Here is a 16,298-nt window from a genome sequence, read left to right as displayed (position 1 = left end):
TGTCGTTACATATGGTAGAAAACTCAACATGGGACTCTTATTTTGGATAATAGTTTCTCTTCTAATGTGCCATTCTGGCATTTTTATGTACTTTGGGATGAGCCTAATAACTGCAAAACTAATTGTTCAAAATCTTTAAGAATTTCTAAGCGTCCAAGTCAGGATGTTTATGATCTTGAAAAACAAGCTCGGCTACTGTTCTAGAGTCAGAGGTATTTTTTACATTCTAAAAAACTGGACAATAATTCAAAACTAATGTTTTGTCCTACTTTATCTGATCCTTTATTTCAGATTGTTTAGTCAGAAGCCCATAGCCTTGGTTACATTTGTGGGCTTCCTTCAGCTTTTGATTGATCCATTGTGATAGCAACTCGTAAATAGAAGTTGTTATTTTGTTTGTACACCTTACGATCCAGCACTCACTATACACCTTTTTCCTCAGAAATGGTTGGTTTAGAGGTAGGCTGAATATACTAACACAGATGCTCTGATATGTTTTCCACCTCACTACTTAGAAAAGTATCCCAATGAATGCAAATGTGTAAAACCTCTTTTAAATTGTCTTTATTAAATAATTTGCTCTGGTTTTAGGGAATTGCTTTTAAACAACAATTTGTTACGAGTTTTGCCTTATGAACTTGGACGGCTCTTCCAGCTACAAAACCTAGGTCTGAAAGGTAAGGGGTAGTAAGAAATATATTTTTGTGTGCTTAAGTGGACACTTCATCACTGGAGGTTTTAAAGAAGGGACTAGAAAGTCAGTTGTCTGAAATAGTATAGGTTCTCCTGCTTCAGCAGGGGGCTGGACTAGAAGACCTCCAAGGTCCCATTCTGTTCTATTCTATTCTACTCTATTCCCCTTTTGTCTGACCTTTCTCCATAGTGAAAGGAGGAATATCCAGGATGGGTTAACTCCGTCCTCGTTGATTGGACTGAGTCCAATAAGCTCTTTAGACCACGCCCTAGTCACCAGGTAATACCCAGTTATCGACTCAGTCCCCAACTGGACAGCTGTTTTCCTTGAAACATTGCTAGAAAAAAAGAAAGACTGATTTAAAGTGCAACTTGCTATTCCTCAGAAGTGTGAGTACTTTGGCGGCCAGCAAAATCCTCGGCGGGGGTAGCGCCTATCGCTATTAGCCTGCGAAGGCGGCGGATAGATTTGGCCACTAGGAATAATCCTGCAGCCAATTAAAAGGCATTTTAAAAACTCGTGAGAAAGAGAAAGAAGCCTCACGAGGCGCTGGCTCGCCGCTCCTTGAAACAGCGGCAAGGGAAAACCCCCGAAACAGCGCTGGAGCTCTCCGTCGCTCCCCTCAAGGGTTGAGCGATGAACTGCGGTACGTGATCATCACAGAGCGCCCACGTTTATCCTAAAATAACGGAGGGGGCCGGTGGAGGCGGAGAACGAGCACTGAAGGCAGGGGGAGAAAGAGAGATATTTCCACCTGCAGAGAGGCGCACGGCAGCCCACGGGCACAAGCCACTGTTCAAGCATGCCGGAGGAACGGAGCTTTGAATTTTGGTGTGAACTGCCATTTTGAACACGTGATCCAAGATGGCAGCCACCATGAACACAGGACACCGGCAGGAGCCAGGTCCTCATGCCTACAGCCAGCCTCACCGGAGGAGTGGAGGAGCCCTCACCAGCTCCAGCTAGCGAAGGTACTGCTAAGGGAGGGGGCGGCAAGGCAAAAAGAAAAAAAAGGCACCTTGCCCCCAAGGCGCCTAAGAAGCTGAGCTGTCCCAAACTTACCAAACCAGGCTCCAAATATGAGAAGCAGAGGCATAAAGCTTTAGAACAAATATGCCACAAGGCCAACAGCAGAAAGGCCCCGCAGGGGCTGGGGTCGGATGTGAGGCTACTGGAGCATTCCTCCCCCAGCAGAGCTATGGAAGAGGATCCCTCCCTTCAAGTGAGGATTCCCTTTGACATCTCGGGGATCTGGGGCGCCCCGCAGGGATGGCAATCCCCTCTACTCACCACGGGCCCTTCGCCACAACCTCTCCCTCCTCCACTTGCGGGTATGGGAGCCGGACAGGTACCCATCTCAGGGGTACCTAATTTTCAGGACATGATGATGAGGACGTTTCAGCAGTGTATGGCCGCCGCTTTACAACAGCCCCAAATGCAGCCTCACGTAGCACCCTTACCCGTGGTTCCTGAGGGGCTGGAGGCCCAGGGGGGGCAGACCCCGGTGACTCCCCATTTTCGTCTCAGGAGGACAGTGATTCAGAATCTGAGGAAGGGGAGCTCAGAGAGGATAGACTCTGAGGACGAGGGCTTGCCTCCCTCGAAGCCCTCCTGCTCTGGACTGTTCCAGCCCTCCCTATACAAATCCTTGCCGTTCAAGGCAAAGACAGCTGCTAAGCTTGACAACAGACCTTCAGAACCGCCAGCTCAAAGCTTCTCGGCTGAGACCATATTTGAGGAGCAGATTGTGGAGGCCGACACGGTACCCACACCCAAGTCTTTCCTTGATCTGATAAGAAGGCAATGGGCTTCTCCTACCTCAGGGCTGATGCCAACCTCCACAGACAAAGCCTTTTTCAACGTGGACAAAGACATGGCTCAGGTGCTGTCCCAGCCCACCATCGACGCACCAGTCACAGCGCTGCATACACCTATGAACTTGCCCGGAGAACCAGAGGACGCTCTGAAACCGGAGGATAAGAAGGCAGACTTCACCTTGCAGAGGAGCCATCAGGCTGCAGCCTGGCCAGTGAAGGCAGCCACCACCGCTTCCTTTTTCAATCGGTCTTCACTATTGTGGCTACAGGATCTCCAACAGCGGATCCCGATAGCGGATGTCAGGGCCCACCAAGACATCAACAAACTGGTGGCAGCCATCCAATTCTCTTTGGACGCGACCCTGGCAGCAGCCAGATTTGCATCCAGGGCGATCACCGCCTCTGTAGCATCCCGCAGGTTGCTTTGGCTTCGGCAGTGGCAAGCGGACATACGTCACAAGTGGCGCCAGGCGTCAGCGCCCTTCACGGGGGGACCCCTCTTTGGCGCAGCTCTGGACCCCTTCTTGATAGAGAACAAGGACAAGCGGAAGGTGCTTCCCACCGTGCAGAGAAAGAACGGCTTCAGAGCAACTCCCTACTCCAGACGCACCACCGTCAGTGGTTAGGACTATGGGTCTTCTTTCCGAGGCCAGGACTCATTCAGGAGGTCAGATTTTGGGTATTCAGGGTTTTGCCAGTACCGGGGAGGCTACCCCTCCCCCCAGGCAGAGATACCCAGCAGAGGGGCAGGCAGCAGAAGCGGCCCTTTGGAGAGGGCGGCAGCGGGTGCTCCTTCCGCAAGAACTAACCCTAGGCCCAGCTCACCTCTGATCGGGGACCGCTTGTCGTATTTCGCCGACGCTGGGACCGGTCTACCTCCGATGTGTGGGTTCAGTCCACCATCCGTTCTGGTCTCTCTCAGGTTTCTCTCCAACCCCCCAAGTTTCTTCCGGACACTACCACGATAGGCAGGTGGTTGCGAACCTGCATCACAACCGCGTGCCAGGCACGAGGGCTACAAACTCCGCGGGCCATTACGGCGCATTCTACGCAAAGCATGGCCACATCAGCAGCCTGGGCCTCGCAGGCCTCATTGACCAAGATCTGTAGGGCGGCCACATGGTCTTCTCCCTCACCATTCATGAGGAACTACAAATTGGACTCCTTCGCTTCGGCGGAGGCAGCCTTCGGACGTAGGGTACGGCAGGCAGTACACAGAGTGAGAGAGGCATCTCACCAGGCATAGGGTTGAGCATAGGTTGGATTTCAAGGTATACTCCAAGTGTTAACCCTCCCTAGGGACGTGTGGGCTTTGGTACGTCCCACCCTGGATACTCCTCCCCTCACTATGGAGAAAGGGCGTTGGTACTTACCTGATACGCCTCTTCTCATAGTGGGGGAGGAGTATCCAGCCCCTCCCTGAGTACGACGGTCTTGGAAACGTTTTCTTTTTGTTGTACATCTGGAGTGAAAGAAATACATGAGTAAATAAAGGTTTGAAACTACATCATTGTCTTAAGAGTGGATGACATATCGAATCTGATAGAGTTCTTCGTCGAAACTGGGTATTACCTGGTGACTTGGGCGTGGTCTAAAGAGCTTATTGGACTCAGCCCAATCAACGAGGACGAAGTTAACCCATCCTGGATACTCCTCCCCTCACTATGAGAAGAGGCGTATCATGTAAGTACCAACGTCCTTTTTCCTCCTACGTTAACCTCTTGGAGGCAATATGGGTTGTCCTCGACTTAACAACTGCAATTGAGCCCAAAATTCCCATTTGCTAAGCAAGAGAGTTGTTAAGTGAGTTTTGCCCCATTTTATGACCTTTCTCTCCATAGTTGTTAAGTGGATCCTTGCAGTTGTTAAATCAGTAACAGAGTTGTTAATTGAATCTGACTTTGTTTGTCAGAAGGTGGCAAAAGGTGATCCCCCTGGTAAATACATACCAGTGCCATTGTTACTTTGAACGTTTGCTGAACGGATGCTTGTAATAAGTCGAGGACTACCTTTATATATTGTATATATACTACATATCCTTAGCCTGATTCTTTATTTCTAACCTTTCTATATTTCTAACATCATCTCCCATCCTGCCTAGCCAAATCTGGGGAATTATGTCAGTTGAAATCAAATTAGAAGGGCTTCCTTTAGCAGTCAATTAATAAACTTGATATCAGTCTTGAGGTGTTTTTGGGTTGTTTGGAGCCTTTTATTTCGATATGATTTACTTCTGCTGTTTTTCCGTATAGAATTTTTGCACTAACCGCTACAAATCTATATTGTTGCCCAAACCTCAACATGTATCCATACAGTTTCCAGTAATCAAGGTTAACTCTAGAAACACTTGTGTTAATCACATTTAGAGAGAGTTAGCAGAGCAGGCAGTTATTCTCCTGTTAGAAACAAGATCAGCCAGGTAGATTTTCCTTAAAAGAGCAAATCCTGTTGGCAAATTGAATGCCTCTTCGAAGCCCACAAGCATTCTTTGCTTTTGTTTCCAAGTTACATGTTTTATTGTACCGATAAAGTTTTTGACCTGTTTATCAGCCCTAAAAAAAGAGTCTAAGCCAAGAGGAATGTCTTCAAGGACAGAGCTGCCTTTGAATTATACTTTGAAAACTCCAGTTGCAGATAAAGATAGGAAAACATTGAACTCTGTGGTTTTTCATTAATCTAGGTAAGGTGACTTCTGCCCATATTATTTTAGTTTCAGCCCTGTGATTTTTTAAAAAAGTTCCAAATACTTCGGCCAAATATTAAGAAAATAAATTTCATGAAGGACAAAAAGCAGAAAGGCTCTGTTTTGGAAGACAGAGCCAGATAAATAGAGTTTGAGATAAACTCTTCATTTAACGGGGCGATGGCAAAATATTTTTCCAACTGTCCTTCTGATTGTGTACCAAAACTGATTTCACAATAACTCCTGCTTTCCTCCCAGTACTACTTTATAATGCCTTATTAAGACCATACTTGCATCCAGTTTTGGTCACCACAATATAAAAAAGATGTTGAAACTCTGGAAAGAGTGCAGAGAAGAACAACAAAGATGAATAGGGGCCTGAAGCCTAAAACATATGAAGAACGGTTTCAGGAATTGGGTATGTCTAGTCTGATGAAAAGAAAGACTAGGGGTGACATGATAACAGTGTTTCAATATTTGAGGGGCTGCCACAAAGAGGAGGGGGGCAACCTATTCTCCGAAGCACCTGAAGGCAGGACAAAAAGCCATGGATGGAAACTAATCAAGGAGAGAAGCAACCTAGAACTGAGGAGAAATTTCCTGACAGAACAATTAATCAGTGGAACAGCTTGCCTCCAGAAGTTGTGAATGCTCCAACACTGGAAGTTTTAAAGAAGAGACTGGACAACCATTTGTCTGAAATAGGTCAGGGTTTCCTGCCTTAGCAGGGGGTGGACTAGAAGACCTCTAAAGTACCTTCCGAATCTGTTATTCTGTTGGTTTACTTGTGTCTTTATGAAGCATTTCCCCTGGGAATGAAAATGTTACCATTTTACAGTAGATGTTACAGGATTGTTATAGTAATGTTATTTCATTCAAACAGAGAATATTGTGGAAGCCGTTTTTTTAAAAAAAATCTTGCTTTGATTCCAGGCAATCCTTTATCGCAAGATATTCTCAGCCTCTACCAGGACCCAGATGGGACACGTAAATTGTTGAACTACATGCTTGACAATCTAGCAGGTAACAATTCTTTTTTAAAGGATGATATCAGCAATCTTTCCTATTTGCGATATATAAGCTTTGTTAGGGGAATAATTTTATATTCAGAGTCCTCCTGAAAGGATATGCATGCTCTCTGAACACACTATTTTATACTGAATGCTCTTGCTAAGAAGAACTGGCTACTTGGTACATGATTATGACATTAAATTCCAGTTCTTCAAGGGATTTGGCTTGTAAACCTCATTAACATTCAGTCTCTCATCATTGTTTCAGTTCATCCAGAGCAGCTGCCTCCAAGGCCATGGATTACATTAAAAGAGCGAGACCAAATTCTGCCCTCAGGTATTACTTCAGCCATCTTTGATTGGCAAGCTGTATTCTCTCTCTGCTCCAACTAAGGCATTGTTGTGCTTACAGAAGAGCCCTTATACTTTTTTTTTAAGTATCTTAAGTTGCAGAAGGTACCTTGAACCTCTTAAAATAAGGATCGAGGAGTGAAAATAAGAATGTCCTTAGACCACGCTCCATTTAAGCGTTAATGTTAAAAGCTAAACAGAGAAATAATATTTAAATGCGTAGCCCCACTCCGGGAGTGCTTAAGCTTAATGGGACCCCCAAGAAACCCAGACCTGAGTTTGTGCTACGGCAGAACAAGAAGATAAAAGGAGAGAAGCTTCATCCATAGCATAGTAAGGCCACACTTGGAATCCTGCATTCAGTTCTGGTCGCCACGATGTAGAAAAAATGTGGAGACTCTAGAAAGAGTGCAGAGAAGAGCAACAAAGAGGATTAGGGGACTGGAGACTAAAACATTTGAAGAACGGTTGCAGGAACTGGGTATGTCTAGTTTAATGGAAAGAAGGACTAGGGGAGACATGATAGCAGTGTTCCAATATCTCAGGGGCTGCCACAAAGAAGAGGGAGTCATACTATTCTCCAAGGCACCTGAGGGTAGAACAAGAAGCAATGGGTGGAAACTAATCAAGGAGAGAAGCAACTTAGAACTGAGGAGAAACTTCCTGACAGTTAGAACAATTAATCAGTGGAACAGCTTGCCTCCAGAAGTTGTGAATGCCCCAACACTGGAAGTCTTTAAGAAGATGTTGGATAGCCATTTGTCTGAAATGGTATAGGGTTTCCTGCCTAGGCAGGGGGTTGGACTAGAAGACCTCCAAGGTCCCTTCCAACTCTACTATTGTATTGAATTGTATGTTTCGGTAGTCCTCAGTGAATGATCGTTCATTCAGCAACTGCTTGAAGTTATAAGATGAATAATTGCTGTTTACAACCTCAAAGTTACGGCCATTGCAGCATCTCCACAGTCAAAAAGGTGGGTGCTTGGTAGTCTCCCCACATTTGTGATTGCAGTGTGTACTTCTCTACCTGCCTTTTCTCCCCTCTATCTCTGCCCTTCTGGAAACCCTGCAATCTGATGCCATGGGCTTTACCACCCCAGCTGACCATTGCCATTTTCCTGCCACTGCTGATGAGGCCTGCTTAACAGGGCTGTGGACCTGAATGCAGGACAGCAAGGGCAGCTGAGCACAGGATGGCCAAACATTAGAGATGAGGAACAGATAGGCGGGGTGGGGCAGTGTGTTGAAGCAGAAGCAAGCACGGCAAGGCAGGAAAAGCATGAAGTCCTTGCCCTAACGACCGCAGCCAGGACTACCTAGACATCACCGGCAAGTGGTGTTGCATGATTTTCCATCACATCACTTAGCAATAGAGATTTCATTCCCAATTAGAGTCGTTAAACCATGACTACCTCACTGCTATAACTTGGGGAAGGCTAGATGCATCAGCCTTCATTTTATCTGGTTGGTTTTGTGCATTGCACCGAGCCCTAATGTGATCTGCTTCATTTTAGAATGGCGTAAAGACAAGGACTGCTTATTTAAGACACCAAAGTTAACCCAGGTGACAGCGAGGCTGCTAAAGAGTGCCTAATAGCTGTGGATTCAGAAATTATAGAGATTTATCCGTTGGCCCCAGCCTGTAATGCATTTCAGCAATCAACCTTTGGTTCCTAGTGCAGCATTTAATTAATACTCTAGAACAGGGGTTGGCAACCTTAAACACTCAAAGAGCCACAAAGGTCCTAACTGGAAGCCCCCTGTTCAATTCTGGAGCCACCCAGAAGTCTGGTTCCGCCACCATAGAGTTTCCTCCTAACACGGCGCCCTTTTTCCTCTACCTGTTCTAACCGAAAACCCTTATCAATTGTGGAGCTGACGGGAAAACCAGTGTCTCCTCCTGGCACGCTGTGCTTTCCCCCCTCCCAACCGGAAGCTTCTCTCGAAATTGTGGTGACAACAAAGAGCCACAGCAGAGGGATGAAAGAGCCCTATGCAGCTCCAGAGCCGTGGATTGCTGACCCCCTACTCTAGAACAGTGATGGCTAACCTTCTTGCCATCACATGCCAAAAGTGGGGGGAGTGTGGGGGGCACACTCATAATTCTATGCGCCCTCCCCCGTGCATGCGCGTGCGAGCCCCCACCCTCCCCCTACGTTTGGCGCTCGATGGCACGGTGGACCCGTTTTTCATCCTCCAGAGGCTTTCTAGGAGCCTGGAGAGGGCGAAAACGGCCTCCCCCGTCCTCCGGAGGCCAGAAACCGGAAACAGCCTCCGTTTTTCCAGGGGAAAATAGCCAAACATGAAGGCCAAAATCAGCTGGCCAGCGCACGCATATGCACTGGAGCTGACAGGGCAATGCCTCGTGTGCCCTGTGAAATGGCTCTGCGTGCCACCTGGGGCACGTTTGCCATAGATTCGCCATCATGGCTCTAGAAAGCCCTGCAATACAAAAGAAAAAAGGATTCATCATGCTTACATCTATTTGCATTTTATTATTTATTTTCCTTTTATTTATTTTTATAAATAACTCAAGGAGGCTAACACACCTAATACTCCTTTCTCCTCTTATTTTCCCCACAACAACAACAACAACCCTGTGAGGTGGGTTGGGCTGACCGAGAGAGTATGACGTCACCCAGCCGGCTTTCAGGCCTAAGGCGGGACTGGAAGTCGCCATATCCTAGTTTCCAGCCTGGTGCTTTAACCACCACGCCGAACTAACATGTAAAATGTTGTTTTATTTTAAAGAATGTTGTACTCTTGCTTTCTTTGAAAATTGGCAGCTCTCGGTCCCTGTGCTGATATCCGTAGTGCTGAATATGGTGGTCCTTCTGTCAAAATAAATCCTTGACCCAGGTCATCGTTCATCATTGTTCTTAATCATTGGCTTTCTTTTCTCCAGCTTCGTTTACTGTCATGTGCTACAATGTATTGTGTGATAAATACGCTACCCGACAGCTCTACGGCTACTGTCCTTCCTGGGCTTTAAACTGGGAATATAGAAAAAAGGGAATCATGGAAGAAATTGTGAACTGGGATGCAGATATCATTAGTCTTCAGGTAATTGTAACTAAAATAAGTCTATTCTAATGTAGTGTTTGACTCTCAAATACCTGTTTACAGATATAAAATTGTTTCTCAGAGGAAAGGGACAACACTCCTTTGTGAGGGGAGGTTGGACCGAGAGAGGAGAAGGGCATCTTCACCCAGTGGACTGCTATGATTAAAGATGGATTTGAACCTGGGTGTCCTCAGCCATTTGTCTGAAATGGTATAGGGCAGTGATGGCAAACCTTTTTTGGCTCGCGTGCCACAAGTGGGGGGGAGGGCAGGGGGGTCGAGTACGGGCATGCCGCACCCATAATGGAACGTGTGACCCCCCCCAGTGCGCATGCGCGCACAACGCGCGACACCCCCCCATTTTTACATGCTTTTTTCGCGCTCCCCAGGCTCCAGAGGCTTTATAGGAGCCTGGAGAGGGTGAAAAGAGCCTCCCCCGACCCCCCGGAGGCCCTCCGGAGGCTTCAGGGACCGTCCGGAGGCTTCCCTGGAGCCTTCGGAGCGCTTAAAACCACCCTCCGAGCAAACTGGAAGTCACTTCCGGTTTGCTCGGAGGGTGGTTTTAAGCGTTCCGAAGGCTTCGGGGACGGTCCGTGAAGCCTCAGGGGGGCGGGGGAGGCTCTTTTCGCCCTCCCCAGGCTCCTATAAAGCCTCTGGAGCCTGGGGAAGGTGAAAAATAGCTTTTAAAAAGGTGAACTCAGCTGGCCAGCGCGCGCATGTGCGCTGGCCAGCTGACAGGGCAGTGCCTCGTGTGTCCTGACAAATGGCTCCGCGTGCCACTTGTGGCACGCGTGCCATAGGTTCGCCATCACGGGTATAGGGTCTCCTGCTTGAGCCTGTTGGACTAGAAGACCTCCAAGGTCCCTTCCAACTTCGTTATTCTGTTCTGTTCTGTTCAGTTGTTCTCTATCGCCTTAAGTATTACAATACACTGACTTTTGGTGGGTCTAGACCAGGGTGTCAAGCTGGATTTCTTCGAGAGCCAGATCAACATTGTAGTTCTCTTCCGTGGGCCAGCCAGGGAGGCTTGGGGTGGGGGGGAGATGTGAGATGGAGGTTTGACCGGCAGTGCTGCAGGACGCCGTCCAGGCAAAAAACTGGGCATTGGGATAGTTCCCCACCCCTCCGGCTTCCCGTTTTGGCTGCCAGAAGGACCACAGACTATCCTTTGCTATTTCCAGGCCAGCCCCGTGGGTCAGATTTAAGCACCCCGTGGGCTGGATCCGGCCCGTGCGCCTTGAATTTGACACCCCTGGCCTAGACGGTTTCCTTGGATGCTTTTCAAACTTTTAAGATGTGTGGACATGCTGGCTGAAAATTCTGGGAGGTGATGCTTATCCACCTTGCCTAAGAGCACATGTGTACGTGCTTGCCCACTTCTCGGTCAAGAGGGAGTGCATGTCCACGCTCGCCTGCCTGGTTCGAATTGGCTCAAGGTCCGGTAGTGGGCTGCAGCCTGGGGGTTGGGGACCCCTGCGCCGGTCGTTGCCAACTGTAGGGGGCGATACATATCTCCACTTCACGGGCCATTGAGCAAGGGCTGTAAGAGCATGACCTCCCAGAGTGCCCTTACCTTGCCTAAGGTGGAACTAGAACTCACCGTCTCCTGGCATCTTAACCACTTGTGAGCATCTTTGGAGCATCATGGTGGCCATTTGTTGGGTTCCTTCTTCTATTGAGGTTTTTGGAAATATCGTTGAAGGACAGGAGGGAAAATAGCTACCGAGGCATCAATCAGATAAGTGTCAGAGATTATCTCACACGAGAACGCACAGGAAGTGAGGGAGGCGCATTCACACTTGTAAGATTCTGTTACAGGTAGTGCTCGACTACAGAGGGAACCAGAACTTAAGTGAGTCACCACATGACCAGACTTTATTTTATGACCGTGGTGGTTAATTCATTCAGTGGCTCTGCCTTCAAAGGTTCTTTGTGTCGTTGCTATGAGTAACAAGAGGTTGTCCTTTCTGTAGTCCCAAAGGTGCTTTTTTTTTCCCAAGAGGCAACTGGACTTCCTTGTTTTGCTTTGAAGATGTTTCGCTTCTCATCCAAGAAGCTTCTTCATCTTTGACTGGATGGTAGGGAAATGCTGAAGAAGCTTCTTGGATGAGAAGCGAAATGTCTTCAGAGTAAAAACAGAAAGTCCAGCTGCCTCTTTAAAAAAAGCCCCTTGGGGACAACCATGACCTGGGATGACTGGGAATCTCCATAGACCAGGGGTGTCCAAACTTGGGAACTTTAAGACTTGTGGACTTCAACTCCCAGAATTCTGGGGAATTCTGGGAGTTGAAGTCCACAAGTCTTAAAGTTCCCAAGTTTGGACACCCCTGCCATATACATTCCTTTCTGTAGATTCTCTGCATTCCAGCGTAAAGGTTTGAGAAACAAGTAGAAGCCAAAAGTCGTTGCTTTTTTTTTTTTTTTGCACTGTTTTCTCTTGGGCACTAGTAACCCTGCCGTATTCACTTCCAGGAAGTAGAAACTGAGCAATACTTCACCCTCTTTCTGCCAGCATTAAAAGAGCGTGGATATGACGGATTTTTTTCTCCAAAGTCACGTGCCAAAATCATGTCTGAGCATGAGCGGAAACATGTGGACGGTTGTGCAATATTCTTCAAAACCGAAAAGTAAGAGATTCATTTCTTCGTGTTGTGGCTCGAGTGTGCAAACATCCCTGTTCGTTCCCAAATCGGCATGTGTTCTGGCCACACAGGCTGCAGTTCTGAAATCACCACATCCATATAAAAAACATGCAGAAGGAACGCTTAGAATTCTTGCTAGTCGTTTTTATTTATTTTTTTATTTCTTACAAATAACAGCACTTTTTCCAGACTTTCATCAAAATGTAAAATACAGGAATACAAAGGAAAATGAAAAACAATGGAAAAATAGAAGAGGATTTGGTTTGTTCTTAGGTTTGGTCTTATAGAAATCTATATATATATAAAAGTATGCGTGTTCCAGCATAACTCTGGAACGCCTGGAGCAATTTCAACCAAACTTGGTACACAGATTACTTACTCTCTGGAAACAAATATTGTGGGGGTAAGACACCCCTAACGCCCCTCAGGGTGTGTGTTCTGTTAAGATGCAGCCTGTTGTGCCTTAAAATGGCTTCTACTGTACTCCCATAAAATGGCTTCTATTGTACAGCACACTGGAGTTGCCATAGTAACAGCTTCACAGTACTCCACAAGGGGGTTCTCTCTGGTAAGGGGGAAAATCCAATATTAGAAATTACATTTGGTCTGGACATTTCCCCCCTATAAATAAATACCCGGGCAACGCAGGGTTATCGGCTAGTATTATATAAAAAGTAAAAAGTTGTGGTTGTGTATTATTACCTTATTCTACTGCACCAAAAAGAGTTGGAAGTGAATGTTTTTTTTTTCTTTTCCGCTTTTCAAACAACAGTCGTTATAGATTTGCTTCTTTCTCTCTTTTTCTTTTCAATTGGTGATTTATGCATGGATGTTGGGTTTTGGTTCACCAGGTTCACACTGGTGCAGAAGCACACGGTCGAGTTCAACCAGGTGGCGATGGCCAACTCAGAAGGGTCCGAAGCTATGCTGAACCGAGTTATGACAAAGGACAACATCGGAGTTGCGGTTGTGTTAGAGGTGCACAAGGAGCAGTTTGGGGCAGGTTGGTGTTTTTGTGTTTTCATCCAAATGAGAGGACGGTTGCGGGCTGGAATTTTATTTGTTACATTTATAGCTGAGCTTGTCTCTTTAAGAGTTTGAGTTGGCTTCATGTGGGTCTCCATTCCCCCCCCCCTCAACATTCCTGCCACCCCCATAACAGCAACTCAGGGGGGACTGAAAGAGAATGACTAGCCCAAAGTCATTCTAGGCTTCTGTATCTTGAGGCTAGTCTAGAATCTGGAAATTACACAACCAGCTGTAGTAATTTGGAGACAGGAGGGGCCCTGCCTGTGAGTCACTCTTGATTCACAATGAGTGCCTGGACAAGTCCCTGCAACTTTCATAGCAAGATTGTAGAAGTGCTAGAAAATGTAGAAAAGATGTGGAGACTCTAGAAAGAGTGCAGAGAAGAGCAACAAAGACGATTAGGGGACTGGAGGCTCAAAACATATGAAGAACGGTTGCAGGAACTGGGTAGGTCTAGTTTAATGAAAAGAAGGACTAGGGGAGACATGATAGCAGTCTTCCAACATCTCAGGGGTTGCCACAAAGAAGAGGGAGTCAAACTATTCTCCAAGGCACCTGAGGGTAGAACAAGAAGCAATGGGTGGAAACTAACCAAGGAGAGAAGCAACTTAGAACTGAGGAGAAACTTCCTGACAGTGAGAACAATGAATCAGTGGAACAGCTTCCCTCCAGAAGTTGTGAATACCCCAACGCTGGAAGTCTTTAAGAAGATGTTGGATAGCCATTTGTCTGAAACGGTGTAGGGCAGCGATGGCGAACCTTTTTTTGGCTTGCGTGCCATAAGGGGGGTCGTGCACGGGCGTGCCTCACCCGTAATGCAATGTGCGACCCCCCCCAATGCACATGTGTGCATGAGAGACGCGCCCCCCCCCCCATTTTTTGTATGCTTTTTTCGCCCTCCCCAGGCTCCAGAGGCTTTATAGGAGCCTGGGGAGGGCGAAAGCATCCCCCGCCCCCCGGAAGGCCCTCTGGAGGCTTCAGGGGACCTTCAGGAGGCTTCCCTGAAGCCTACGGAGGACTAAAAAGGACCTTACGAGCAAACCGGAAGTCACTTCTGGTTTGCTCGTAGGTTTAAGCTCGCTGGTGCGCTGGCCAGCTGACACGGCAACACCTCGCGTGCCCTGACAAATGGCTCCGCGTGCCACAGGTGCGCCATCCCGGGTATAGGGTTTTCTGCCTAAGGCAAGGGGTTGGATTAGAAGACCTCCAAGGTCCCTTCCAACTCTGTTATTGTATTGTATTGCTTTGTGACTGCCTCCTCCTCCTAGGGCTGAGAAGGGGGGACGACTGGTCCATTCACCCAGATAACGTCACATCTAAGGCAGAACTGGACATCGTGGTCTCTTGGTTTCCAATCTAGTACCTTAAATACCATATTTTTCAGAGTATAAGACGCACCCTTTCTCCCCCCTAAAAGTGTGGAAATGTTGGTGCATCTTATACACCAAATATAGCCATTTTTGGCCTCCTGAAACTCTGCCCCTGTATCCCATATTTGCGGAAAATGGGCCGTTTTTGCTTTCCCCTAGCCCCCAGAAGCACTCTGCAGGTTTCAGCAGGGCTGGGGGACAGCAAAAACGCAGAAAATTTGCGGAAAATGGGCCGTTTTTGCTTTCCCCCAGCCCCCAGAAGCACTCTGCAGGTTTCAGCAGGGCTGGGGGACAGCAAAAATGCCCCCCGTTTTTGCAAAAAATGGCCTGTTTTCCACCCGTTTTTTTGCAAGAGCAGCATTTTTGCTTTCCCCAAGCCCTGCTGAAGCCTGCAGAGTACTCCTGGGGGCCGGGGAAGACAAAACCTTTTTTTTTTCCTTACTTACCTCTTCGAAATCCTGGTGCGTCTTATACACCGGTGCATCTTATAGTCCGAAAAATATGGTAACTACATCAAACTGGCTCTTTTTGTAGCAATGCCACTACTTAGCTTAAGTGAAGCTGGCAAAGCATGAGATTGGAGGATGCTGCTTGGGGGAGAAAGGAACTGTGCCACCTTGGCAAGCTGCTCCAAGGCCATAGAACTGGAAGGAGGAGGGAGCCGCATACCAACCTGGGCTCAGACTGTTGACTGTTATGGAAACATCTTGCAGGACCTTTGATTGGTGGGCAGCGAGCGGCAGACAGAGAGAATTTCGTGATTTTGGAGGCGAATTTTCAGTTCTCGGTTTGGCTTATTGCTCTACACTTGACCTCTCATAAAATTATACCATTCTCAACAAATGCAGCCAAAGATCTTTTTTTTTACTTAGAAGTTTAAGCCGCCCACAGGTTGGACATTGACTTTACACAGGGCTTTGCTGGAACAGAGCTTCCAGGGGAGAAGATCTGCTCATCACAGCCAAGAAGGAGAAATCATTATCCATATCTTTTCAGAATTCTTTGGGTGGGTTAAATTAGGCCTGGAAGAAAGAAGAGGGGTTGATATCCTGTGTAACATTTATGTGGAATGGCAGGAGAATTCAGATGGGAAAGCATTTATTTACCTTCCTGGTAATCTAGGCCGGCCCGTGATTATTGTTAATTGGAGAGGTAGGACAGGCTCTTGCTAGGGAGAATTAAAGCAGGAATTTGCAACCATCTGTACTGGGCCCAGAGCAGTGGTGGGTTGCAGGCAGTACGCCCTGGTACGGGCATACCAGTGCCTGCCGGGAGCACCGGGTACCGTTCTGGTACAGTGCTCCAGAGGACTCAACCGCCCGCCCGAGCTCCTTATCTCTATTTGAGCTCTTCGGCGCACAGAGCATACGACACCCGCGCGATGCTGTGCCGAGCAGCTGGAGCGTCATGGAGGTAAAGACGCATGTGTGTGCTACGCGCCTGCATGTGGGGGATGGTGGGCCCCATTGCACCCTACCGGTTGCAACAGCATCCTGAACCCATCACTGGCCCAGAGTCACCATTTCCTCCTCCTTCTCCTCCTGCGCCTCACAGCTTGGTCTCATCCTCACCAGCACTAAGCAGAGGACTTATTTCTCTGCACCTGTCAAGACACCTGGTGAATCCGTTGCAAAAATGG

The 16,298-nt window shown here is 47.6% G+C and overlaps 1 protein-coding gene across 3 annotated transcripts in view; it reads left to right on the top strand.

Moving 5' to 3' along the window:
- CNOT6L (CCR4-NOT transcription complex subunit 6 like) overlaps positions 1-16,298 on the top strand; it is a 46,194-nt gene that overhangs the window by 21,933 nt on the left and 7,963 nt on the right. For all 3 annotated transcript variants that reach the window (XM_081960395.1, XM_081960396.1, XM_081960394.1), the window contains exons 4-9: positions 592-677; positions 6,128-6,217; positions 6,473-6,541; positions 9,461-9,618; positions 12,091-12,245; positions 13,112-13,263. In XM_081960395.1, coding sequence (XP_081816521.1) covers positions 592-677; positions 6,128-6,217; positions 6,473-6,541; positions 9,461-9,618; positions 12,091-12,245; positions 13,112-13,263 — 710 coding nt within the window. The remainder of the gene's footprint in view (positions 1-591; positions 678-6,127; positions 6,218-6,472; positions 6,542-9,460; positions 9,619-12,090; positions 12,246-13,111; positions 13,264-16,298) is intronic.

Source organism: Natrix helvetica, assembly GCF_964273705.1.
Source record: "Natrix helvetica genome assembly, chromosome: 7".
Lineage (NCBI taxonomy): Eukaryota > Metazoa > Chordata > Lepidosauria > Squamata > Natricidae > Natrix > Natrix helvetica.
The sequence above is the reverse complement of the archived record's forward strand: the minus strand, read 5'-3'. Positions and strand labels throughout refer to the sequence as shown.